At 36.6% G+C, this 24531-nt stretch overlaps 7 protein-coding genes across 10 annotated transcripts; 2 read left to right on the forward strand and 5 right to left on the reverse strand.

Annotated features, from left to right (window-relative positions):
- Window positions 1-4120: 4120 nt before the first annotated feature.
- LOC106416986 (oxygen-evolving enhancer protein 1-1, chloroplastic) lies at window positions 4121-5714 on the reverse strand. The gene is made up of 3 exons (XM_013857878.2): window positions 5352-5714; window positions 4770-5063; window positions 4121-4688 (listed from the first exon to the last, which is right to left on the reverse strand). The coding sequence occupies exons 1-3, from the start codon at window positions 5592-5594 to the stop codon at window positions 4227-4229; spliced, it is 999 nt and encodes a 332-aa protein (XP_013713332.1). The 5' UTR covers window positions 5595-5714; the 3' UTR covers window positions 4121-4226.
- An 11-nt stretch (window positions 5715-5725) lies between these two features.
- LOC106416911 (gamma carbonic anhydrase 3, mitochondrial) lies at window positions 5726-7346 on the forward strand. Its single transcript, XM_013857807.3, has 4 exons — window positions 5726-5931; window positions 6319-6462; window positions 6552-6829; window positions 6932-7346. The coding sequence occupies exons 1-4, from the start codon at window positions 5817-5819 to the stop codon at window positions 7175-7177; spliced, it is 783 nt and encodes a 260-aa protein (XP_013713261.1). The 5' UTR covers window positions 5726-5816; the 3' UTR covers window positions 7178-7346.
- Window positions 7347-7461: 115 nt separating this feature from the next.
- LOC106416827 (lipid phosphate phosphatase epsilon 2, chloroplastic-like) lies at window positions 7462-13337 on the reverse strand. Of its 2 annotated transcripts, XM_048747347.1 has the most exons (5): window positions 13219-13337; window positions 8380-8721; window positions 8038-8263; window positions 7871-7944; window positions 7462-7793 (listed from the first exon to the last, which is right to left on the reverse strand). In XM_048747347.1, exons 2-5 carry the CDS (start codon window positions 8692-8694, stop codon window positions 7566-7568), a joined length of 843 nt encoding a protein of 280 aa, XP_048603304.1. In that variant the 5' UTR covers window positions 8695-8721; window positions 13219-13337; the 3' UTR covers window positions 7462-7565. The 2 variants fall into 2 exon arrangements, with proteins under 2 accessions (XP_048603304.1, XP_048603303.1); XM_048747346.1 differs by lacking the exon at window positions 13219-13337 and having other exon boundaries at window positions 7871-8263; window positions 8380-8734.
- Window positions 13338-14272: 935 nt separating this feature from the next.
- LOC106416511 (GDP-mannose 4,6 dehydratase 1-like) lies at window positions 14273-15658 on the forward strand. Its single transcript, XM_013857450.3, has one exon. It carries the CDS (start codon window positions 14377-14379, stop codon window positions 15460-15462), a length of 1086 nt encoding a protein of 361 aa, XP_013712904.1. The 5' UTR covers window positions 14273-14376; the 3' UTR covers window positions 15463-15658.
- Window positions 15659-16116: 458 nt separating this feature from the next.
- On the reverse strand, window positions 16117-18256 carry LOC106416593 (folate transporter 1, chloroplastic). 2 transcript variants are annotated; one of them, XM_013857547.3, is made up of 10 exons: window positions 17989-18256; window positions 17817-17896; window positions 17657-17733; window positions 17467-17563; window positions 17304-17397; window positions 17154-17227; window positions 16894-17004; window positions 16707-16799; window positions 16552-16619; window positions 16117-16469 (listed from the first exon to the last, which is right to left on the reverse strand). In XM_013857547.3, the coding sequence occupies exons 1-10, from the start codon at window positions 18095-18097 to the stop codon at window positions 16337-16339; spliced, it is 936 nt and encodes a 311-aa protein (XP_013713001.1). In that variant the 5' UTR covers window positions 18098-18256; the 3' UTR covers window positions 16117-16336. The 2 variants fall into 2 exon arrangements, with proteins under 2 accessions (XP_013713001.1, XP_013713059.1); XM_013857605.3 differs by having other exon boundaries at window positions 16894-17001; window positions 17989-18255.
- Window positions 18257-19108: 852 nt separating this feature from the next.
- On the reverse strand, window positions 19109-21756 carry LOC106416400 (chaperone protein dnaJ 16-like). 2 transcript variants are annotated; one of them, XR_007319217.1, is made up of 4 exons: window positions 21070-21756; window positions 20650-20773; window positions 20373-20447; window positions 19109-19411 (listed from the first exon to the last, which is right to left on the reverse strand). XR_007319217.1 is itself a non-coding variant. In XM_013857305.3 (3 exons), the coding sequence occupies exons 1-3, from the start codon at window positions 21204-21206 to the stop codon at window positions 20433-20435; spliced, it is 276 nt and encodes a 91-aa protein (XP_013712759.2). In that variant the 5' UTR covers window positions 21207-21756; the 3' UTR covers window positions 19109-20432. The 2 variants fall into 2 exon arrangements, 1 of the variants encoding a protein (XP_013712759.2); XM_013857305.3 differs by having other exon boundaries at window positions 19109-20447.
- Window positions 21757-22012: 256 nt separating this feature from the next.
- LOC106416234 (dehydrin Rab18) lies at window positions 22013-22963 on the reverse strand. The gene is made up of 2 exons (XM_013857119.3): window positions 22515-22963; window positions 22013-22418 (listed from the first exon to the last, which is right to left on the reverse strand). The coding sequence occupies exons 1-2, from the start codon at window positions 22857-22859 to the stop codon at window positions 22194-22196; spliced, it is 570 nt and encodes a 189-aa protein (XP_013712573.2). The 5' UTR covers window positions 22860-22963; the 3' UTR covers window positions 22013-22193.
- Window positions 22964-24531: the final 1568 nt, after the last annotated feature.

A 24531-nucleotide genomic window follows, 5' to 3' on the forward strand; every position in this document is an offset into this window, starting at 1 on the left:
CTGGCTAAAGATGTCTGGAACACCAGCAACTGCATATGTTGGCGCAACACCACCATCATCATATCTTCTTGGAGCTCTTCTCCGTGTACGTACTTTTGACGCAAAGTAGTACGATGTGAAGTGAGAAACTTCTTCCGTCAAACTTCCAGCAATTATAGAACCTTCAACTTTGGCGAGGTTCTTTGCTTTTCCCTTCAAATATTTCATGGCTCGCTCATACTGATACATCCATCCGTAATGTACAGGTCCACGAAGCAATGCCTCATATGGGAGGTGGACAGCTAGATGCTCCATGACGTCAAAAAATCCGGGAGGAAATATCTTCTCCAAGTTGCACAATAAGATGGGAATGTTCTCCTGAAGCTGTTCCACAACTTCTTCTTTAAGAGTGCGTGTGCTCAGATCCCTGAAAAATGCTCCAATGCCTTTTATATTCAAAAAAAAATTAAACACATTGTTAGTCATATATTATTTTGTAAATTATTGTGATATAATACACTACGTACCTGCAAGTGCTTCATGTACGTTTGTTGGAAGTAGCTCCGCAAATGCAAAGGGCAGTAGTCGTTGCATAAATACATGACAATCATGACTCTTCATCCCGGAGAACTTTTGACCCTTTTCAACACATCTAGAGAGATTCGAAACATACCCATCGGGGAACTTCACTTCTGATGCCACCCAGTTGAACAACACCGACTTTTTTTCTGAAGATAATCTGAATATCGGAACGGGAACTTGTCCATTGCTTTTAATATGTAACTCGCTTCTTGAGCAAATATCCGGCAAGTCCAACCTCGATTTTATGTTGTCTTTTGTCTTCCCTGGGACATTCAATATTGTATTCATGATGTTCTCAAAGAAATTCTTCTCTATATGCATCACATCGAGGTTGTGGCGCAGAAGAAGATCCTTCCAATATGGCAACTCCCAAAATATACTCTTCTTGTGCCAGTTGTGATGAACACCGTAAGAATCTGGCATATTACGAGGGACATGCCAATTACCACCCCAACGAACTGTTTCGTTAGCTCCGTAGTAGTCGATTTGCGCTTCAATTTGTTCTCCAGTTAGATATGGAGGAGGAGTGTCTCTCACAACCCTTTTGTGCCTAAACAAATTCTTGTTTCTTCGGTAAGGATGGCCAATGGGAAGAAATCGACGGTGACAATCAAACCAACTTGTCTTCCTACCATTCTTCAGTTGAAACGCATCTGTCGTTCCATTACAATATGGACAAGCTAATCTCCCATGTGTAGTCCATCCAGACAACATCCCATAGGCAGGGAAATCACTTATGGTCCACAAAAGCATCGCTCGCATCGTAAAATTCGTCTTCGTTGAACAGTCATACGTCCTCACCCCTGTTGACCACAAATCCTTCAACTCTTTTATCAGTGGTTGTAGGAAAACATCCAGGGACCTTTTTGGATGGTTCGGACCAGGTATTAATATGGTCAAGAATAGTAACTCCCGTTGCATGCACATCTCCGGTGGCAGGTTGTATGGAGTAAGAAAGACTGGCCACAATGAATATTGTCTCCCTGACATTCCGAACGGACTAAATCCATCTGTGCATAATCCGAGATACACATTCCGGATATTGCTAGCGAAATCTGGATGTACTTTGTTGAAATGTTTCCAGGCTCTTGCATCTGATGGATGAGTCATCTCACCATCCGTCTGAGTATGCTCGGCATGCCATCTCATCTTTCCAGCAGTCTGCTCTGATTGATACAATCTTTTCAATCTGTCTGTAATTGGTAGGTACCACATCCTTTGGTACGGTACCCTATTACGTCCCCGTCCTTGCGGCTTGAATCGTGGCTTCTTGCAGAATCGACATTCTTCTAGCTTCTCATCATCTCCCCAATAGATCATGCAGTTGTCGATGCAAACATCTATCATCTCCGAAGGCAACCCAAGACTATAAACCAGTTTCTGAATCTCATAATAAGAATCAGCAGACACATTGTCTTCCGGCAAATACTCTTTAAACAAGTCCGCCCATTCGTTCATGCAACTTTCAGGTAGATTGTGATCAGTTTTAATATTCATCATTCTAGCAGCTAACGACAATTTAGAGAGACCTTCTCTACAACCACTGTAAAGTGGTTGATTCGCCGCGTTTAACATTTCGTAAAACTTTTTTGCATCTATATTAGGTTCTTCATCTTCATCATGAGCTACGAATGCATCAGCTACCATATCATGAACCCTATCATAATCTACCATCTCCTCCTGATGGTAACTATGTTCATTATGCAAATGATGATCAACCGGTTCTTTTTCCTGAAAATTGCTATTACTACTACTAGCTTCATTCTGATCATAATTAAAACCTTCTCCATGTTGAAACCAGATATAGTAATTTGCCGTGAAACCTCTATTTATTAAATGCTTCCAAACATTTTCACGGTTTGCCAGTTTCGAATTGTTGCATTTCCGACAAGGACAGAACATCTTACCACTTTCTTGGGCGAGCGGTGTTGAATCTGCTTGATGCATAAATGTCTCCAGACCCGCAAGGTATTCTTTCGTCACTCTCCCGTTAGCATCTCTATGCATATACATCCACTTCCGCAACTCGTAAATAGTCCCGGAGCCAGCCATTTTTTTTCTTTCACGTTTTTTGTTGTTGGTGTGTTTAAAATGATGTTCAAACATCCATATTTATAGGAAAATTCGAATCTGGTAGTTGTAATTTTGCTATGAATTTACGACGAAAATTAATTAGGTGGGCAAAAAAAACGTGTAACACCTATGAAGTTGGTGGATTCAAAAATTTCCTCGCTAAATATACGTAAACTATTCCCTCGTAAATACCACGCAAAGTTTACGTCGTATTTACGAGGAAATAGTTTTTCCTCGTAAAATACTCGTAAAATTACATCCACTTTACGACGAAACAGTTTTGTCGTTACGTTACGAGGAAATAACGATGACTTTAGTTTTTCACGTAAATTCGTCGTAAACTCGACGCAAATTTACGAGGATTGTTTTTCCTCGTTAATTTTCGTCGTTAAGCATGTGTTTTCTTGTAGTGAATGTTCGTTTCCATTAGTGGATTAACGATAGGTTAGCCTTTCTAGTGGAAGTAGTGATGGTTGTCGCTGGTTTTTGAAGAGCTTGTTCTTATGCGCTCTCTTTTGCTTAGTCTGCTACTATTGGTGATAATGGTGTGAACCATCAATCCTCATCATTTATTTGATTTGTATTTGCATTCAAAATTGTTTTGATGGTAGCTTATCTGAAGCGAATTCGAAACAAAATTGATAAAGGCAATTGAAAATAAAGATCTATTTAGACGATGAGATTGTCATGTTTTTTATAAGGTATTAGAAGTCTGTCTGTTACTGCTAGAATGGGAACACCTAATCTACCTTATTCTATAATAAGACTAGTTTGATATAGCTAATGTGACATCAATGATGATTATCCTCACGAGCTTCTGGTGCAGAAGAATCATTAGTTTCTCATTATCGTTTTGTCATATTCTTTTATGATGTAATATGTTTCAAATCAGTTCAATAAAACAAAGTGTTATAAAAAAAAACAAAACGGTAACTCCGCATCCATCCACATAAATATATCAAAAGGCAAACCAACTAATTCATTGATTATCAAAATGGTTCGACTGCAAACTTATAAATTTAAAAATTATAAAATAATAATAATTTTGCTTTGAAGTTATTTTCTTGTTCGTCTTGGAAACAAGCTGTAAATAAAATTACCACTGTATTTAAGAAGCATAAATAATATTCTATTTGTTTCAAAAAAATGTATGTTTTGAATATTTTTCAAAACATTTTAAATATTGATTATAAATGTATTATTTATGATTAATTAGTTTCCACAATTTTTAGTTAATCAAAATTTAATAAACACGGATAATTTTTTTCAAAATTTACAATTACCATTATTAGTTAGTAAATATTCACTGAATTTCAAAACAAGTTTTTGTAAAATATATATTGTTTTGAAACGGAGGGAATAATTCACAGTAACCTGCTTATAGATTACATAACTCATCATATCAGCTGCACAAGTTATTTCTCAGCATTATACCATATGATTAAAGTTGAATAGAACTATATATGGATACAAAAAAACCTTAAGATTTAGGGCATGTGCATTTTTTTTTATAATAGAAGAAGAAGAAGCATCAAAAGATGTACTCATTGTAATCAAATACAAACAGAAGATGTTTAGATATGATAACATGATCACTCAAGTTGACCATACCACACCCCTTGGATCTTCACATCCTTTGGTACCTTGGCACCCAAGTCAGTATCCGACGGCTGAAGACTCTCGAACACTCCGATCACTTCTCCTGTCTCAGGTTTGCTCTTGGTCACTTTCAAAGTGATCTCTCCCACCGAAGCTGCCGTGTTCTTCACGTTCTCCTTAGAAAGCTCCTCTTCGTCGCCTCTGCCTCCAGCTGGCAATGCAACGGCGTTGTCATATCCTGTGGAACCACCACGGCCCTTAGGGTCCAAGAAGGAGGAGCCACGGTATGAAGGGACTAAGAATTTGCCAGTGAAGTTGTCTGGTTTGCCGGAGGCGTCAAGCTGCTTGACGGTGAAGAGGAATGGCACACGCTCGCCTCCTGGAAGCTGGACAGTGACTGCAGCGTAGTCGATGCCGTCTTCTTCCTTGAAGTTAACGCTTCCGTCAGAAGAAACCTGCTCGAGAAAAAGAATCACAAACCCTATTCGTAACCAATAAGACAGACAGTTACTTGCGGTGGAAGCAAAAGAAAAAACCTCGAAGGGGCCTTCGATCTCGTCAAGAGTGTAGGTGAGACGGGTCATGAGCTTGGTGTTCTGGAAATCAGGAGGCGCATTCTTGCTAACACTCTCAGCCTTGACGGTGAAGGAAGTAGGCTCGAAGCAGAACTTCTTGCCAGCGTACTTTCCGGGTTTGAAGGAGAAAGTCTCAGAGCCACCGTCAATAGTTGGGCACTGGTTGGCAGTTCCAGTTCCCTTAACTTCCATGTAAGTCTTGCTCTGAATCTCGTCGTAAGTTAGTCTCTTCGGAGCTCCCTCTGCACTTGCTCCCTTTCATTACACCACAAACCGATAACAAAATTGATGATCCCAATAAGCTTTCCAATTCGTAAAATCGTATCACGAAGATTGTGAATATAGGTATTCTGTTGTGATAATCTTAAAATGCTATTGGTTTAGTGTACTGTTGTTGTTACTTTCAAGGTGGCAAGTTCGATACATTGTAATGATGTAAGAATCATTTTACACCCCAAACACACACACACACACTAAAAACTGTTATTTTGTTACAGTTCGTAATAAACTTATATGGAAGAACCGGTGATAGGAGGAAGTTACCGAGACGACGAGAGCAGAGGTTGCGAGAGCGAATCCAGCGATTTTGACAGCGTCGGAACATTTACCGGCGAAGTCCTTGAAGTCAGATTGGAAGGAACATGTGAGGCGAGCAGAGGATGTTTCTAGTCCGAAAGATTTCCCGACTGTCTGAGTCGACCGGAGGTGAGCACTGCCACGTGAAGGAGCGGTGATGATTTTAGCGGACTGAAGGAACGTAGAGGCGGATTGGAGAGAGGCAGCCATGGCCACAAAGTCTCTCAGTTTAATGGTTGTCCTGATCCTAAGCAGAGGAAGACTTAAAAGAGTAGCAATCGTTAGGAGAGAGAGAGAGATAAGATTTGGGATAAGGCGAGAATTTTCATTGGTTTGTTTTGTGGGAATCGGAGTTACTGGTTTCTTCTCTTGCCACGTAGTAACTCCTCCTCCCCCACCCTCAAATTGGGAGATTTCAATTAATCATCGAAGATGGCAAGCATGGGGAGAGCACTGTACAGCGTAGGATTCTGGATCCGGGAAACAGGTCAAGCACTTGATCGGCTCGGTTGTCGCCTCCAAGGCAAAAATCACTTCCGAGAACAGCGTACGTCTTCTTCTTCTTTGGATCTTTCCACTCATTTGATTTCTCGTATCTGTGCCTTGGGGATATTTCGCTGGAATCGGATCATAGTTGCTGCACATTTGGTGATTGTTTTTTCATTATTCATTAGAGACCACCTTAAAAAATCGATTAGCTTAGTAGAGAAACTCTAATGATGTGCTATTTGTTTGCCAATGATTATTATTGATGAGAAACACTTTCTAGTATTTTGTATCTTAGCTCTATTTGCTTACTTGTTTGTACTAATCCTTGGCTTAAGCTCCAATCTTATCTTAGCCCCAGGCACTCCTATTGTGAGCGCCTTTGATTACTGCATTCACTTGCTTGCTTACTTTTATAACTCCTTCCGCAAACTCTTCTTGTTTCCAGTTTCTAGGCACCGCACCCTTATGAATGTTTTTGACAAAGCCCCTATTGTTGATAAGGAGGCTTTGGTCGCTCCTAGCGCTTCTATCATTGGCAATGTCCATCTCGGACCAGGCTCTTCCATTTGGTATGGATGTGTCTTAAGAGGTAACCTCCCTCCCCATGATGTGTTTTCTTTTACAACAAAGCACTCTGTTTTCCTTAATGGTTTTGAATGCCTTATTGTTGTTGTGCAGGGGATGCTAACACCATCACCGTCGGAGCTGGGACCAATATCCAAGATAACTCCCTTGTCCACGTTGCCAAGTCCAACTTAAACGGCAAGGTCTTGCCTACTCTCATTGGCGACAATGTCACCATTGGTAATAGTGCTGTCTTACATGGCTGCACTCTCGAAGACGAGTCTTACATTGGTGCTAGTGCAACCGTCTTGGATGGAGCTCATGTTGAAAAGCATGCCATCGTTGAGTCTGGATCTCTTGTCAGGCAGAACACTAGGATTCCCTCCGGCGAGGTTCCTTCTTTTTTTTTTTTTATCTCAACTTTTTCTTGTTTGCTCTGGTAAAGAGTCTCAGAACTCTCACTCCTCCTGCTTCTTCTTATCTCTTTAACTCAGGTTTGGGGAGGGAATCCAGCTAGATTTCTGAGGAAGGTGACCGAAGAAGAAAGGGCCTTCTTCTCCACTTCCGCTATGGATTACTCCAACTTAGCTCAAGTTCATGCCGCACAAAACACAAAGAACTTGGACGAGACTGATTTCAAGAAGCTCCTTTACAAGAAGAACGCACGGGATGCAGAATATGACTCACTACTCAATGATGATCTCACTCTCTCTGAGAATCATCTACCAAAAGCACCTTGAGACTCTTAACTTGCGTCGCCTTGAGGCTCTTTGATTCCCGTTGGATTTGAAAAAGAAAAGAAAACCAGAAAATTCATTTCCTGCTTCTCTCCAATAATGTTTTCTTGCAACTTAAAAGAGCCTTTTCTTCTGATTATTTTTCTCTCTAATAAATTGTTTGGATCAGACATTTCTCGCATTGAGCTGACCTTTCGCTTTTCACATGCTCATATAAAGCAGCACTTGTTTCTCTATTGGTTTCGTATATACTTTAAAAAAAAGTTGCCGTTTTGTGACAAGAAACAGAACACAGAGTGGTAATGTTGATTGCTAGACAGCTCAAACAGTACGAGTGAAATGGGAAACAAAGGAATAGTTTTATAACCCTCGAATTATTATATTTTCTTTGTCATCTGTCATCTTTGAACCAGTTAAGTAGCACATAAACTGCAAAACCCAGAGCAGATGCAGCAGCAGCTGTAAATACAGCTACTTGTACAGAGAATGATGAGGCGAAAGCTTCCAGAACAAGTGAGTTCCACGTTATGTACCACAAGGTGGAGTAAACAGAGCCCACGATTGCACCCACCACCACTTGACTGGCCGTGTGAAGCTTCTGGGAGACCCTTAACCATGTCTGCATACAATCATCATCACCAGTAAGTGAATGAATTAGTTTATATGGTTCTGCAACAGTTTTGCATGAAAACTTACAAAGTAAGAAGCCAACGCAACGATGAGGCCGCTAAGGAAAAGAGAGAGTTCGTTGGTTCCAAGCCACTCCATAACTGGGGAAATAACAGTTTGAGAGGTGACGAAATGATGCAAGTAGAGAAAGAGAGATGGGAAAGGAAAGGGTGAGAGAAATTTGAGAGTTTTACCAGAGAAGAGGGTAAAGAGAGAGATGAAAGAAATGGACTGAGCATGAGAAGAAGGCATCCCAGGGTCAGAACGCAGAGTTGCAACAGGTCTCTCTTGGTTAAGGATGCGTTTGAGAGCTACGGAAAGCGCGGAATTGGAAACGGAGCCAATGACAGCCCACAAGGCTGCACCATCATGTCGTAGAAGCAGAACCGATCCAAACAGAGCAGCTAACACCCATTTGCTCTGTGTATGTTGTTATCAAATTGCAAGGAAAAAAAAAAAGTTTTGTATTTCATTGGGAGATGGATAGCAGCATTAAATCAAACATATTGTGTGCGTCCGAGAATTTGAATACAAACCAGACGATTAGCGACGGCGTTGATCCCACCGCCAGCATCGGAGACCAAATCGTTGGAGGGACTATTCTTCATAAAAGCCTCTTGCTCGAAGGCCTGAAACCGTTCTTCCCCGTCAATATTTCCGCCGTCTCTCCAAGCATGGGTTTTGACTAAATCGGCCATAGTTTTAGGAGGAGCAGAGAAAGAGAAGAGTCTCCTCCGATTCAAATGGAATATTGAGCTCCAACTTCGATATCGAGCGGGAGCAGAGAAAGGGCCCAAATAGAAACTGCAGGTTGGTTTGTGGAAGAGAGCAATAGATGACGCTGCTGCCATATCCAAAAAGAATTTGTCAATTTCGAGGACTTTATTCTAATTTGCCCTAGTAACTCCTATGTTTATGCTATTTTGTCCCTCTTAATAAATTATTTATTATTTATTTTCTTTTAATTACAGAAATATGGCTAAATACTAAAATAGCCTTAATGAATTATCTAAACTACAACTCAACCTAAATTAAACCCTCTAAACTAGTCCAAAGGTTTCCTTCTCCCCCTCCCCCACACACACGTGTTTCTCCCTGTTGATGAATATCAATGGTAGCCTGCGATTTTGAATAAGCCTGGTGAGCTCAATGTCATTTAATATTCTGTTTCGCGATTCTAAACCATATCAATGGTGAGGATAAAGAAAAAGTTATGTTTGTTTCCGCCAATTTTAAGTTCAAATTGATGAATATGGATAAATTTATATTTTTGATGTGTAAACAACAACTATAACCCATAAATATGGAGATTCTTTGAAGAAATTCCATGGCGGCCGTGAAAAATAATTTGCTGAATCAGGAAAACCCTAGTAGGAAGATGAAATAATTACGAAACTGCCATTCCACTCATTAAAAAAATAAATAAAAAAGATAACAAATCCGGAGCCGTAAAGTTAAGAAACCAGGAGCATACCACCAGACCGTAAGTTACTTTTACGTATCATCACATCAACTAAATTTTGAATATAAATGTCTTTTTAAAAATTAACGAAGCTGAGTATTGATCCAGAGACTGTCTAGTTAACAATCAAGCAATATAACACCAAACTACGAGTTATCATTGTGTATATTTTTTTCATAAGTTCATTTTGTATATAATTTTGTATTATAAAATAAAATCTTATGTTATTCCCGGTAAAATAAAATTGTTTTCGTTGGTCGTATGATACGGGTCGGTTCTTTCGGGTACCGGGTTATCCGGTTTAGAAATTAGCGATGTTCGGCATTATAAAATTTTAGATCGGGTTCGATTCGGGTTCGGTCCTGGTGGGTTCAATTTTGATGTAAAGAAACTTGAAAATAACCAAATAACGAATATATCTGAAATAAGTTCAGATAATAGTACCTAAAGTAACCATATTACCCGATTTGGTTCGGATATTTTGTATTCAAAGTACCCAAATGTACTAAAAATAATCAAAAGTTCTCATTAAATACGGTTTTGTTTGAATATTTCTACCAAACTATCGTATTTTATCGGTTTCGGGTAGGTTCTTCGGTTCTGGATATTTAACCCAGCCCTAGTCGTATCAAATCAGATCAGGGATCTCTTTCTAAAAATTATAGACCCAACTCAAACGTACGTGTAATGACTAGAAAATTTTGTAACAAAGCAAAAATTGTTTTTGCTGGTCGTAGCTCGGGAATCTATTTCTTCAAAAATTTGTATATAACATATATTTACAAAATTATTAAATCATACATTTAAAACATGCATACCATCAAATAATATTATATTTACAACTTAGTGAAGTAAGAATAAAAATAAAACACTAAGTCCACGAAATTTTTTGAACTACTAGTTTTGCTAGGTATTACTAAGCTAAATAAAAAAAATTCAAACATGTCTAAAACGTGTATAACATATTTAACACATGTTATTAAAATATAATTAAAAACGTACTCATTTAAAATGTCTTTATGCCATATATTTTAAAAGCACTAGTATTATATTTACACTCAGTAGTACTCAAGGTAGTAGTAATATTATCTTGTTCATAGTAATACTTTTGTCAATTTCAACATTTATAAGTAATACCATGTGAAAAGTAAAATATTGCTAGTAGAACCAATGCATTTAGATAGTTTTAGATTGTATATAACATTTTTGTAGAAACAAAATTTGGAAAATATGTAATTTGTGTGATTTACCTTATTATAACATCACTATCGAGACATTAGATATGGAAGTATAAGGAAGTTTTTTGTGGAAGTGATAATTTTTCTAACGACTTAAGAAATATTAAAGATTTCATGACTAATTTGATACCTTAACACATATGAGGACATATAATTCAAAATATATAAGTTATATCAGCTGAAAATATATAATAACCCAAAAATATAAAGTTATTAGAAATACGTATAATACATAGTAGTCCAAGGTAATACAAAGTAGTACAAAGTAGTTTTAGTAGTGCTAGTAGTCCACACACACATTTATATAAATAAAAATATAATATCAAATCTTCAAATTTATATAAAATAATATATATCTTCTGTTTCAAGAAGAATGTAATTTTGATATTTTTCACAAAGATTAAAAATGTTTTGAATGCATTCATGCTCTTAATAAATATATCTATTTAATCAAAAGATTTTAAGATGGATAAATTATTTATAAAATCAAAGTATTTTGTAAATAATATTAAAGTTAAAATAGCTATAACTAAATTGGAATCTTAAATGATACTCCTTACATAACAAGAAAAAATGTCAAACTTACTTTTTATAAAACAGAAAATATTATTTATTATTTATATAGGTTGTTAATTTAGTTACAAATATAAACAGTAAAAATATGAAATATATTATTTTTCAATTTGAAGGCCATATAAAATATATAAAAGCTTAAATTAAAGAAATTTGGAATTAATTTTTGATCAAAATATTATTGAAATATATTTTTTATTAAATTTATAGTTTTGTAACATTTTTATGTAAAAATAATAATATATTTTTTATTAAATTTAATTTTATAATTAATTGTTTACAAAAATTTTATATATTTTTTTTTATTAAATTTAATTATAAAATTAACTGTATATAAAAATATTTTTAAATATTTGTTTTAAACTTTTTGTATTTTTGAAATATTATTGAAATATTTTTTATTTTTTAAAATTAATATTTGATTTAAATATGAAATATCTTATTTTAAATTTGATTGCTTTTATTTAAGAGAAATAAAATTTTAATTAAAGAAAATTAATTTATATAAACTAGATCATGACCCGCGCTTTGCAAGCGCAGATTATTTTATGATGAAAATTTTCACTAATAACTTAATAAATATTTTGTTAATTTGTAAGAATTTTGTTCATTTGAATTTTCTTTGCATTTAAATCAATGCTTTTAAATTCGACCCGAATCCGCAATCATATCGGTTAATCTGGTGATTCGATAATGCGACTTAGGTTTTAAAAATATTCATATTTATAAAAATCATTATATCCGAGACTAACCAATTGAACTGAAGGATGCCCTATATGTTAACATATCCATTTTGATTTAAATTGCTATAGTTTCATAATTTGTCACCTTTTAATCCAAATTTTAAAGTTTATTGTTTTACAATTTTATTAAATTATGACGTTTCTACAAAATTTTGATAGAGAAAATAATAGATATAAAATAATTAACAACTATAAATGTCTTGATTATTTTACTCCATTTTATATAACTTAATTAATTTTATTATAATTGTTTTGTGTAATTTGTCGTGTTAATTATTTATATTATAATTGTTTTAATTTTTTTATTAACAATTAGTATTAAGCATTTTTCTGTAGTTAACATATATTTTGAATATTGTTTCATAATTATTTTTGTTATTATAGTTATTGTACACTGTATATTGTTTATATATTTATGTATTATGTAATGGCTATTATTGAATTGTTATCTTACTTAAATAAATGATAGAACCATTATGTAGTAAATATAAATAAAATAATATGTTAATTTAATTGATTTATTATTGATTGCAATATTTTTGTAGTATTTAAACCTACAAAAGTAAGTTTTATTTATTTTCGTTTTTTATAAATTTTTGAATATTTTTTTAAATATTTAATTTATTTAAATATTTGGTTATAAAAAAAATAAGTTCCAATATTTTATATTATTTGGAAATAAGATTAATTATAATGTTGTTTGGGAAAATAGATAGTAGTATAAAGAAATGACTATACTGTTTGGAAACATTGATAGTAATATAAGAAAAAGAATATTAGTGATTTAATGTAGGTTTAACTATAAAGTAGAAAGATGTATTTAATTTAAAAACTTATAAAATAAATGTTAGGTCCAACACAATGTTTCTGTTTTAATAATATAGAAATTACCAAATTTATTTTTGAAAAATAATTGTGGATTAAAATATTATTTTAATAATTTATTTTGTTATTTTATTGTTTATGAAAATATTATTTCAAGATAAACAGAAAGTTTTTATTTTCCATAAAATTTCAGCTATATAATCATTTAACAATTTAGAAAAAAAATCCTAAAAAAAAGATCCAGAAAATAAAATCTGTGACCCAGCTGAAAAAAGATTAAAAGAAACTAGAAAAAAATCTGGTTGGTAGAAAAAGTTATATGGGACCCACTCGAGAAAAAAAATTAAGGAAAAAAGAGAGAATAATGGTGGATCCCGTGATGTTTGAAAAGAAAAACAAAAATAAGAAAGAAAGAAAGGGTAAGAAAGGAAAGGGGGAAAGGTGCAAAAAGGTGGGGTAGTTAGAAAAAAAGTGGGATAGTAAGAATATAAATTTTCTAACTAGGGCATATAAGAATACTTTCCCAATTTGGAGCTAATAAGAAAAGGATCAAATCGTAAAGACGAAGAAGGAAGGAAGTAAGAGACTAGTTACTTTCATAAGTTGTGGTTATTATTACAAAATACAGCTATGTCAGCTTCTAGCCCACTCGTACTGTGATCGTTTATCTTTCATTCGCCAAAACTGGCACTGTAAAGCCCATATCAGTACTCGTAATTAAGGGTCTCCTTTGCATAAACGAGGCCCATTAAGAATTCACCAAATCAACTAGGCCTAGGCAAAATAACCGGAACCGAACAACTGAAATACCCGAAACCAGAACCGGACCAATATCCTCAAATACTCGAACGGTTTCTATATTTTTATATCTGAAATAATCGAACCGAATCGGAACTACCCGAAAGTATCTGAAACTATCCGGATAGTTTTATCTGAAATATCCACATAACATAACTAAATATATATTTTTAATTTAAAAAGTATCCGAGAATAGTTGAGGATAACTAAATTATTATAAAATATTCAAAGTAATCCGAAATATCCAATTTTTTTATCTAAATCATCCTAATTATTTGATATTTTACCCTAAATAACCGATATTTTATCCAAATTATCCGAACTATCCAAACCCGAACCGGATCCAAATGAGAACCGAATTTTTTCCGGGTATTTTCCGGTTCCAACATTTAGTATCCGAATCGAACTGAACCCAAAACTATCCGAACTGAACTGAAAATAGGTCAAGTCCTATCCGAACCGATGCCGAAATGCCCAGGCATAAAATCAACGATGCTCCATGGCTTCTTATCATTTATCTTTCACTTTTCTTTGCTTTATACACTTGTCAATTCAAACTGAAAATACAAATCATAAAACTAATCGCAGTTTGTCAACGCTTGCCGGCGATCTGCCAAACAAGTACAACTTTACGTAGCCTTACATATTCACCTACCAAGTTACCAAATTAACCCTCTTTGCTCTCTCTCTCTCTCTCTCTCTCTCTCTCTCTCTCTCTCTCTCTCTCTCTCTCTCTCTCTCTCTCGCCTTCGTCACATGGCGCTTCTATAAATAATAGAACACGTTGGAGCTTAACAAAATCAAACACAAGGCGCGTCGTGCACCTCTCTCTCTCTCTCTCTCTCTCTCACATTTCTTCTGATCGCATCTGACAAAGTGTCCAGATTCGAAGCAATGGCCACTCCTAATGGCAACGATTCTCACATTGCGTCGGAGCCAAGGAAGGTTGCATTGGTCACCGGGATCACTGGGCAGGACGGATCATACCTGACGGAGTTCCTGCTCGGAAAAGGGTACGAAGTGCACGGCCTGATCCGACGATCCTCAAACTACAACACGCAGCGAATCAACCATATCTACGTGGATCCACACAATGCCAACAAAGCTCTCATGAAGCTCCACTACGCTGATCTCTCTGATGCCTCCTCCCTCCGCCGTTGGCTCGACGTCATCAAGCCTGACGAGGTCTACAACCTTGCTGCTCAGTCCCACGTCGCTGTCTCCTTCGAGATCCCTGACTACACTGCTGATGTGGTCGCGACTGGAGCTCTCCGCCTCCTGGAGGCTGTCAGGTCTCACATGGCTGACAATGGCCGCACCGTCAAGTACTACCAGGCCGGATCCTCGGAGATGTTCGGGTCAACTCCTCCTCCCCAATCTGAGACGACGCCGTTTCACCCGAGATCTCCCTATGCTGCCTCCAAAGTCGCAGCTCACTGGTACACCGTCAATTACAGAGAAGCATACGGCCTGTACGCCTGCAACGGGATCCTGTTCAACCACGAGTCACCCCGCAGAGGCGAGAACTTCGTGACTCGGAAGATAACACGGGCCTTGGGGAGGATCAAGGTCGGACTGCAGACGAAGCTCTTCCTGGGGAACATACAGGCCTCAAGAGACTGGGGGTTCGCAGGGGACTACGTGGAGGCAATGTGGCTGATGCTGCAGCAGGAGAAACCAGATGACTATGTGGTGGCTACTGAGGAGTCGCACACCGTCGAGGAGTTTCTGGACGTGTCCTTCGGGTACCTCGGCCTCAACTGGAAAGACCACGTGGAGATAGACAAGAGGTACTTCAGGCCAACGGAGGTTGACAATCTGAAAGGAGATGCGAGCAAGGCAAAGGAGTTGTTGAAGTGGAAGCCCAAGGTTGGGTTCGAGCAGCTGGTGAAGATGATGGTGGATGAAGATCTGGAGACGGCTAAGAGGGAGAAAGTGCTCGTCGATGCTGGTTACATTGACGCTCAGCAGCAACCTTAATCTCCAAAGCAGCTGCCTGCCTGCCCCTCCCAAAAAAAGAACTTATCATCATTATCTGTTTTATTATTTCAAGTTTTTCCGTTTGTTGTTCTACTATTTTCTTGTTTCAAAGTTGTTAAACATCATTATTCACTGTCGATTTTGTTGTATCAAAGGCAAACAAAGCGAATAAAATATATGAATCTCTTTTTCTACATCACAACAATGGCTTCTTATTGTTGTTCACGAGTGATTACGCAAACTCAGAAAACAAACTAGAAAAAAGTAGCGGAAGCGTGAAAAGATAAAAATGAGAAAGAAGAGCAAACAAATAGCAGCATCAATGAAAAAATCATAACAAGGCAGAACAATCTACTGGGATTTCGACTCACCAAATCTATATATGGCTAAAGAGTTAGTGACTCTTATACTTCCTGTTTAAAAGACAGAGTAGTAGTAGTGTTTATACTGACCGAATCAGGTGGAGCAAGAACAAAGGGTGTCGCCAAGAATCAAGGTCCCTCTCTCTGAGCGAATTATTTTTACATAATAATAATGTATGGCAGTTACTTAGCAACCTTCCTTTAAGCTCCCTCCACCTGCAACACATGAACTAAAAATACGTCCATCCCACCATCACCCGTAAGAAAAGTGGAGAATTCAGTCAGTCTGGTATAACAATAAATATAGGGACCTTGAGATATAATAAGAGCAAAGGTATTAGATATGGGGAGAGATGTATGATGAATAAGGAAAACAAAAAGAGCTTTTTGTTGAGCAAAGACGAGACAAAGCTGTTTCATGGATTACCAGCAGTAAAAGGAATACAAAAAGCAAAAATGTAATTCCCAATCCCAAGGGAAAATAAAAAAATAAAAGAAGAAGATGATGGGTCCTATCTCGTTGGAAGAGGTTGTTTCAGCAATTTCAGAACGTTTTCGTAGACGATGAACGTGATGGAAGAAGCAGGCACATTTTTCAATAGATTAGCTGTTAGTCCCCTGTAGAAACCTCTGAGACCCTCGAATCTGCACCATGAAGGCAAGAAAGATAACATATGTATTTTCAGATACAGTCAAGACCAAGAATAGATATATGCTCTTCTCTGACCTCGCGGTTTCTCTGATGACATGTAAGCTGTCTATATATCTTGGGATTCCGTTAGTACTAGGTCTTTGCTGAACAAATCAAAAACAATAGAGGAATGTCTATGACAGTCACACCTCAAATATTGCTAGAGTTAAGAAGAGGTTGAAGCAATTTACCTGTAATCGTGCTCTAATAACCTGAAAAGGATATGTGAGAAGAACTGCTGCGACTTTGGAGGAGCCTCCCAGTGCAGCATAATCCGCCGAGTTCTACATATAAAAATAAAAGAAATGCTAAAAAAGATTACTTGGTCCTGCATTGCCAAATAATCACAATGTAAGAAGAAGAAGAAGAAGTCTGTACCAATAAATTATCAGGCGTGGATTCGGATTTTCTTCTCTTCTCTTTCAAATCGACAATGATTTTACGGAGTTCCTCATACGCTGTGAATTGAATAGCACCATGAGAAACCTGCTGAAGAAACTAAAATCAGGATCAAAACCATCCAAAAAAAAATGAAACTAAACTAGTCAACCTGTAAGATCTTTGTTTCGATAACCACCTGTGGAACAGTATGGTAGTTTCATAAACAAAAAGGAAAGGAAAGGGAGTGAGTGCCAAACCAGTACAAGACCAGGGACAATACCCTTGAAGAGCGCCCTGGGTCCTTCCTCTTTCATTATGGTTCTAAAGGCATCTGCAAAATTCACCAATAAAAATTAAGAAAAGAAGAATGGAAAAAGTGAGTTTGTTAAGGAAGCATATCTGGAGACCTAACAGGCCGGAGTAGGGTGGGGTTTGATGAAGAGGTGTCTGAAGCTGTAACCTTGTCTTGACAAGCCAAATAGGATTCGTGCATAAACAGACCTGAAAGTGTATCATAAGGTTGAGATAAAAATACATGTTTTAAGGGGGTGTGAGTTAGTAATAACAAACCAAGGCTCCAGCTTCAGCGGCAGAAGCAAGGTGAAGGGGAGGGGTGAGTTTCTCATCGTCCCTGCCTCTAGCGTATCTCTCTTTCGCTCTTCCATAACTAGAGAGATGTATTTGTTTCAGAGAGCCGTAATTACAAGATGAATCACAGAGAGAGCTTGGGTGGGGATTGTAAAAGAGGAAGGACACTCACAAGAAGAAGTATAAGCTCCATGAAAGAGTGGAACCGATGACAGCAGGGAAGAAACCTGCATAAAGTCCTCTCAGACCCTACACACACATAAACCAGAGAAAATGTAGCTTCAATTCAGAAACGAGAATGCATGAGAAGATGGTTAAAGAAAGGAACAAACCTCGAGACGGGCAATGGTGAAGACAGCGTGAGCTGTGTTCTTGTACGTCGGGAGAGCACTTAACCCTCTACCGTCGTTCACTGTGTCAATCAAACTTTCAGACCAAAAAAATCTATTTTTTTTTTAACTGTGGGATTTAGTTAGCACGCAGGAGTGGAAAAAGAAATCAGACCTTGGAATCTAGTACGGACAACATCAAGAGGGTGCATAGCAGCTACTGTTGCGAATCCTGCGACTGCCCCCGCTGTGGCATTTTCCCACTGCCCTGATGGCGCCACCATACCATCAACGATTACTTACTTTATAGGTTATGTGCAATCCACCTGCACGCGATTGGGCTACAGAGGTCAAAACAGTATTGTCGTCCTCCTCCGGTATACTCTCCGACGCTTGCTTGACTTCCCGTCTCAGATTTGTATGCGACGGCACCGTTATTGTTCTTCGTAAGCTTTAAAGCCCATTTATGCTTTCCGAGGCCCAACAACACCTACAATTAAAAGCCCCATCCTTACATTTGTTCTTTATTCCCATAAATCGCCCAATACTTTTACATTGATTTAAAAATATCATCATAATGATCCTATCATAGTAAAATAGTTATGTGATATGCAGGATATCGGTTCGGTTTCGGTTCGGTTTTTTCGGTTTTTTGGTATTTCGGTTAGTAAAATATAACTACCATTCTAAATCCATATTTACTTCGGTTCGGTTCGGTTTATATACCGTCGGTTTTCGGTTTATTCGGTTTTATACCAAAAAACATAATTCTTTATTTTGGGATCATATTATATGAATTTTAGAGTCTTGTTGTCAACACATTCATTTATTAAAAAATATTATAAGTTTAAATAAAAGAACAAAAATAAAAAATGTTTCTATCATCTAATAAAATAATCAAATCTATAATTAAAATCAAAGCTCAAAATTTTGATAATAAAAATAAAAAACAAAAAATAAAACAGAAGCACGAAACACAAAAAATAAGATATTATATTTTTTCATATTTAGCGTTAATCAAAGTCATGTTTCTTCTATTAAACACGAAACTCTATTCGTTTATAGATAAAAAAATTGTGAAGAATTTCCACTAATTGTTATCATCAAATTTATAATTTTTATTTCAATTTAGTCAGAGCAGCATGTGCTCGATTTGGTCTCGGCTTGTATCTCTATCATGAAGAGTAGGCCGGTGTATACTTCACGTGTTACCGTTTTTGGTTGTGTTGAACAAGTCTATCAACTTGTTGAGAGACCCTTATGCGTTCTAGAATGCTAAAATATATGTAATGATGTCTACAAACAAAGTTATAATAACATTATAAGCATATGCAACCAAAAAAGTTTCTGTTGCTCGTGTTTATAATATAAATGGGTTGCAACATTATGACCTTACCTGAACATTTTTAACAAGACACGAATACAAGAACATTATGGGTTTCTCATACAAGGCGTCTTGTTTCTTCTGGTTTTGGAATGAAGTCTTCTCTTCCTTTTACCAAGTCCATGTACAGGGGAGGGAGCTGTTCCACTAGTGGTAGAATTTGCTTCATGATGGGAGGGCTGAGAGTTTCTAATTGCTTTCGGGTCATCTCGGCCTGCAAGTGACTTTTGTTGTTAGTTTTTTGCCAACACCATCAACAAATAGGTAGAAAGCATAGCGACTTAATGTGTCAAATATCAAAATTAGAGAAAAAAAATAATCAAGGAATTAGTGCCCTACAAATATCGCCAATACCATGGGTGTTCAGAAAAGAATTCGTGATAGACAAATGCATCAACAATTAAAAGATGATTTGGTTGAACATGTATGACTTAAATTTGAACGTGATGAAGGCATCAACTGAGCTCGGATGCTTCTTTCAAAATTTTATCGTTTTTTTCTTTCTAATCTTTGTTTTTAAGTTATTTATTTAAATTTATGTTTAAAATGTTATCTTTTATAATGTTTTATTTAATAAATAAATTTTATTTTTATATAAACAATGTTAATATTTTTTTTTAAGAAACCCTAAATAAGAGACTCCCATTGGAACACAAATTATGGTATCTCTTAAGTAGGTCTCTTAATTAAATAACTTTTAAGACTGGAAAATATTAAAAAAAATTAAGAGATCCTAAATGGGTCTTTGGGATAATGAGAGCAAGTCCAATGGTTAGAACCCATTATGGGTTCTAATGAATAATTTAATAGTTAATTTTATGATTTGAGAAGTTTAGAACTTTTGTTAGTGTAATTAATTTTTTTATGATCCAATGGGAGAACCTGCTTGAGGTTCTTAAAAAAATTTTTTTTTTTTTTAGAAGTTGAATGTTTGGATTTCATAACATGTTTATGTAAACCAATGAAAGGTAACACAAACTCACACATAAGAAACAATCAAATTGACAATGTATCTAAACAAATGCAGGCACTGATAAAATAGAAACAAACTCATGTGATCTTGTGATCAAGATGCTAAACAAACGCAGGCACTGATTTGACATTACTCATGTTCCAGATGCTATGAATATGATCTTATAAAGTTCAAAGACTTAGCAAGAGAGGAGAGGTATTACGTTGGCAAAACAGCTCCTAAACTTGAGAGATCCAGCTCCACTGCTCCAGCTCTTGGCCTTCTACTTCAACGGCCTCTGAAAGAGAAGGGATTTGCAATTAGCAAAGTCTCAAATTTCACGTTGGCAAAACATTAGCTGCTGGAAGTAAGCATTTTCAGACATGAAGAACGTCCCCAGAGAACAACATTATTTATAGAGACAAGGATCCTATCTTATCTTAAGCTCTACTAATGGCATCATATCTATGATAATACATAAGACAACAACAAAACCTCACCTCAAAACCAGCAGTATCATACTGGCGGCGTTTCTCCGGGTCAGACAAGATGTTGTAGGAAAAGGTGACCTCCTTAAACATGTCGGCCGCAACCGGGTCATTTGCAGTCTTATCAGGATGGTTCCTGAAACACCAAACATTGATTTTGGGAACAAGGCTTGAGCAGGACGAGTACTAAATGTTTGTGTAGAGAAACGTAACCTCCAAAGAAAGAATTAGCCTAATCCAAACCAAGTAGCAATTCACAGATGAACAAGTAGCCATTAACAAGTAGCCAAGACTTACGGATGAATTCAATTAAAGACTCATCTTTTAGACTAAACAGATTGAATTCAAGGGTCTTCTTCTTTGTTGCCTAACCCTAAATTTCAAAACTTCAAACCGAAGAGTGACAGAGAGAACCAATTAAAAGAAGCTTACTTGAGAGATAGTTTCCGATAAGTGCTCTTAATCTCCTGATCCGTAGAGTTCTTCAAGACTCCTAGAACCTCGTAAGGGTCCCGCCGGAGCTGCTTCTCCGCATCCTTCTTTTCCGACTTGGATCTATTAGTTGTCATCTTTTCACTTTAAAACGAAAGAATCTCAGAGGAGGAGATAATATATCTTCTCAATGGACATCAGAATCAACAGAGAAATGGACATCTGAATCGATAGAGAAACGACAGAGAAGGAAATCGACATCAATCGACATAGAAGATGGAGAGATCGAGCTTGGAGGAGGAAGAGAGAAAATGAGATTTCAGATGAAAACCCCGACGACGAAGGAGAGAGAGATAAATGGATGGTCAAATAAGAATGTGACACGTAAGAGTTCTTACCAATCCTAAAAATCCCAGTTTAAACAGTGGTTCTGTGTTTTTTTTCTTTTTCATTTATTTTTTTTCTTTCTTTTGTTTGGAACTCCACTTAAAAAGTCCCGATGGAGGTGGTCTGATGCTCTAAGAGCATGATTATTGGAGGCTTCTTATGATGGAATTCTTATCGGAATATAAAAACCTGTCTCTTTAACTTTTAATTAAAAAAAACTAAGAACCGTTTTTTAAATAAGAGTTTTTAAGATTTGAAAACATGACCAAACAGCTTATATATGTGGACGTTTCAAACAGTTGGTTTCATCATTTACTTAACTTAATTCGTTTGTTTACATTTGCAAATGAAAGCCCACGATATATGACAGGCTCATGTTCGCGACTGCCCCAAGAACCAATTCTCATTCGGTGCAGAAAAAGCCCTATACACTGGAGGGGAGTGGGGAAGCACCGAGCTAGCTCGGAAACGGGAACACTTAACCTATTAATAATTAGGCTTTCTCGGACAACAGTTATTCCCGATAGACGATATCGACAAGGAGCGATAACATACATTAAGTTTAACAAGGAAGTAGATTTATAGATATTGAAAGTATTGATACATGTCTCAAGAACATAAAAAGAGCCAGATGCCCATAACACATCTCACGACGTACACATGTAGAAAACACACTGCGTTAAGATCCCTTCTTTATTTTTATTTATCTGGTATACAAGTTTATGTAGTATAGTTGCTTAATGATGACCACCACCACCGGGAAGCTTTTCCTTGATCTTTTCCATCATCCCCTTCTTCTCGTGGCGCTCACCACCGTAGCCTCCAGCATCATAACCAGTGGTAGTTCCCATTCCCATCCCTTGAGATTGACCAGAAGACTGATCATGATGGCCTGGCAACTTTTCCTTAATCTTATCAGTTATTCCCTTCTTCTTCCTCCTCCCACCTTGCCCATCATCCTCCTGTCATTATGTCGGATACTTGTTAATACAAGAATACGCCACATTAATTAATACACGTACGCATGTTAATATTATATTATATTTGGTGTAACGTACCGAGCTAGAGCTAGATCCGGATCCAGAGCGGTGAAGCATTCCTCCCAAGCCACCACCACTTTCCTTATGGAGTTGCTGTTGGCCGTGATGCCTACCACCTGCGCCTGCTCCCAAGGCTCCAGTTCCTGCCCCGTATCCTTCGCCACCTGTCCCGTAAGTCCCACCTGTGGCTCCTCCGCCGTATCCTCCACCAGTCCCATAACCTCCTCCTCCGGTCGCTCCAAGGCCACCACCTGTCCCGTATCCTCCACCGCCAATCGGGTTTCCATACTCGTCCAACTGCTGGATGGGGTTTCCGTACTCATCAGTAGCCTGAGCTCCTGGTCGGTTCTGGTAAGAAGCCATCTTCTTCTTCTCTCCTTTCTAAGCAAAAACTTTCAGCTAGCTAAAAACACTTTTCTTTCTGTTCGATGTGATGAGATACTTGGATATTGATGAAGGTTTGTTAAAGCTCCTGGAAGGTACATTTATAGTCCGGTTTTGGATATTGATCAACTATTAAATTAGTGAATCGTCATGTGAAAGCGACACGTGGCACAATAGCATATGTCGGCATGATGCTTCTAAACACGTGTCCGATACAAACTCCAAACCATATAATAAAAGAAACCGGATGGATATTTTTTCAAAGTCGAGTACGTACGTGTTCGTAACAGTCCATGACACAGTGCTGAATAATAATAATAAAGTGGAAAGCAAAAAAAAAAAAAGAGAAAATAAATTTGTCTTTTACTTCGTGTGTCGGTATTAACACTAGTATATAGTAGATGTTAGACACGTAACCCTTATCCTTGAAAGACGATGCGTCTTGTCTGGACTTTAACTCAATATACCCTTATCATAAAAAAACCATTCTCCTTGTCCCCTATCTATTCCCACTACCCCTTTATTATTGCAATCCCTATACTAACCTTCTATTTATTTACTATATATATTACAATTCATTTTCCATCTCATTAATATATTAAATTATTCATTTTAATAAACTCACCATAAATATAAACTATTTGACCCCACAAAAAAACTCTAACCAATAGAATCACACTAATTTCACTTTCTTTCTTCTTCCCCATCGTGCTACACCTTTCATCCTCCATTAATGAATTTTAAAATTCAAAATAGAGGTAATTTATGTCCATTTTTTACGATTTTTTTTATAAATATCATTAAAATAAATTTCTATCATGGGCAATATAAAGAAAATAAGATTTGATGTTAATTCTAAAAGAATGAAAATGTTTTTCACCACTGTGTTTTTGTGTTTCGTGTTGTTTTTATAGCCGTTTTTGATAATTTTTTTTATAGAATATCATTAAAATGAAATATATATCATGAATAATGTAAATAATGTAAGAGTAGATAGTAATTTAGAGAGAGGCTGATTTTTTTTTTGAAAAGTGTATTTAGGTTTAAGCTATGTTTATGGATCTGTAGTATAGTAGGAATTTGAAATGGTCGTAAATATGATTGTAGTGGTATTATCCGAACAATATCTTCGTAAAAAGTAGATTATTTCGCAAAAATAAAAGTTTATGGGTACTACTAATCAAACTAGTACAATAATTACTCTATAAATTAATACTCAATAAATATAAAATCTCTATAAAATAATAAATTTCTTCGGTCCCGAATTAGGCCGGTTCAAAATATGTCACAAATCGATAAAATAATAAGATAGTATTTTTTTACAGGTTATAAGCACTTTGGTTGCCCCGGAGGATATTAAGATCATTACAAGTATTCCCTTGAGTACAAATCAGATGGATGATAGGCTTGGATGACATTTTACTAACAATGGAAAATATACGGTACAATATGGGTATCAAGTGGAAAGAGTCTATCCAGATAAAGAAAAACCACCAGAATTTTATGGACCCACAGTTGATGTTCTTAAAGCCTACTGCTGGAATTTGAAGTGTCCTCCGAAGATAATGCATTTCTTATGGCAACTACTTTCAGGATGTATAGCGGTCATGAAGAACCTAAATGCAAGAGGAATACAAGGAGATATATTTTG

This window comes from Brassica napus, chromosome C2 (genome assembly GCF_020379485.1).
Source record: "Brassica napus cultivar Da-Ae chromosome C2, Da-Ae, whole genome shotgun sequence".
Classification (NCBI taxonomy): Eukaryota; Viridiplantae; Streptophyta; class Magnoliopsida; order Brassicales; family Brassicaceae; genus Brassica; species Brassica napus.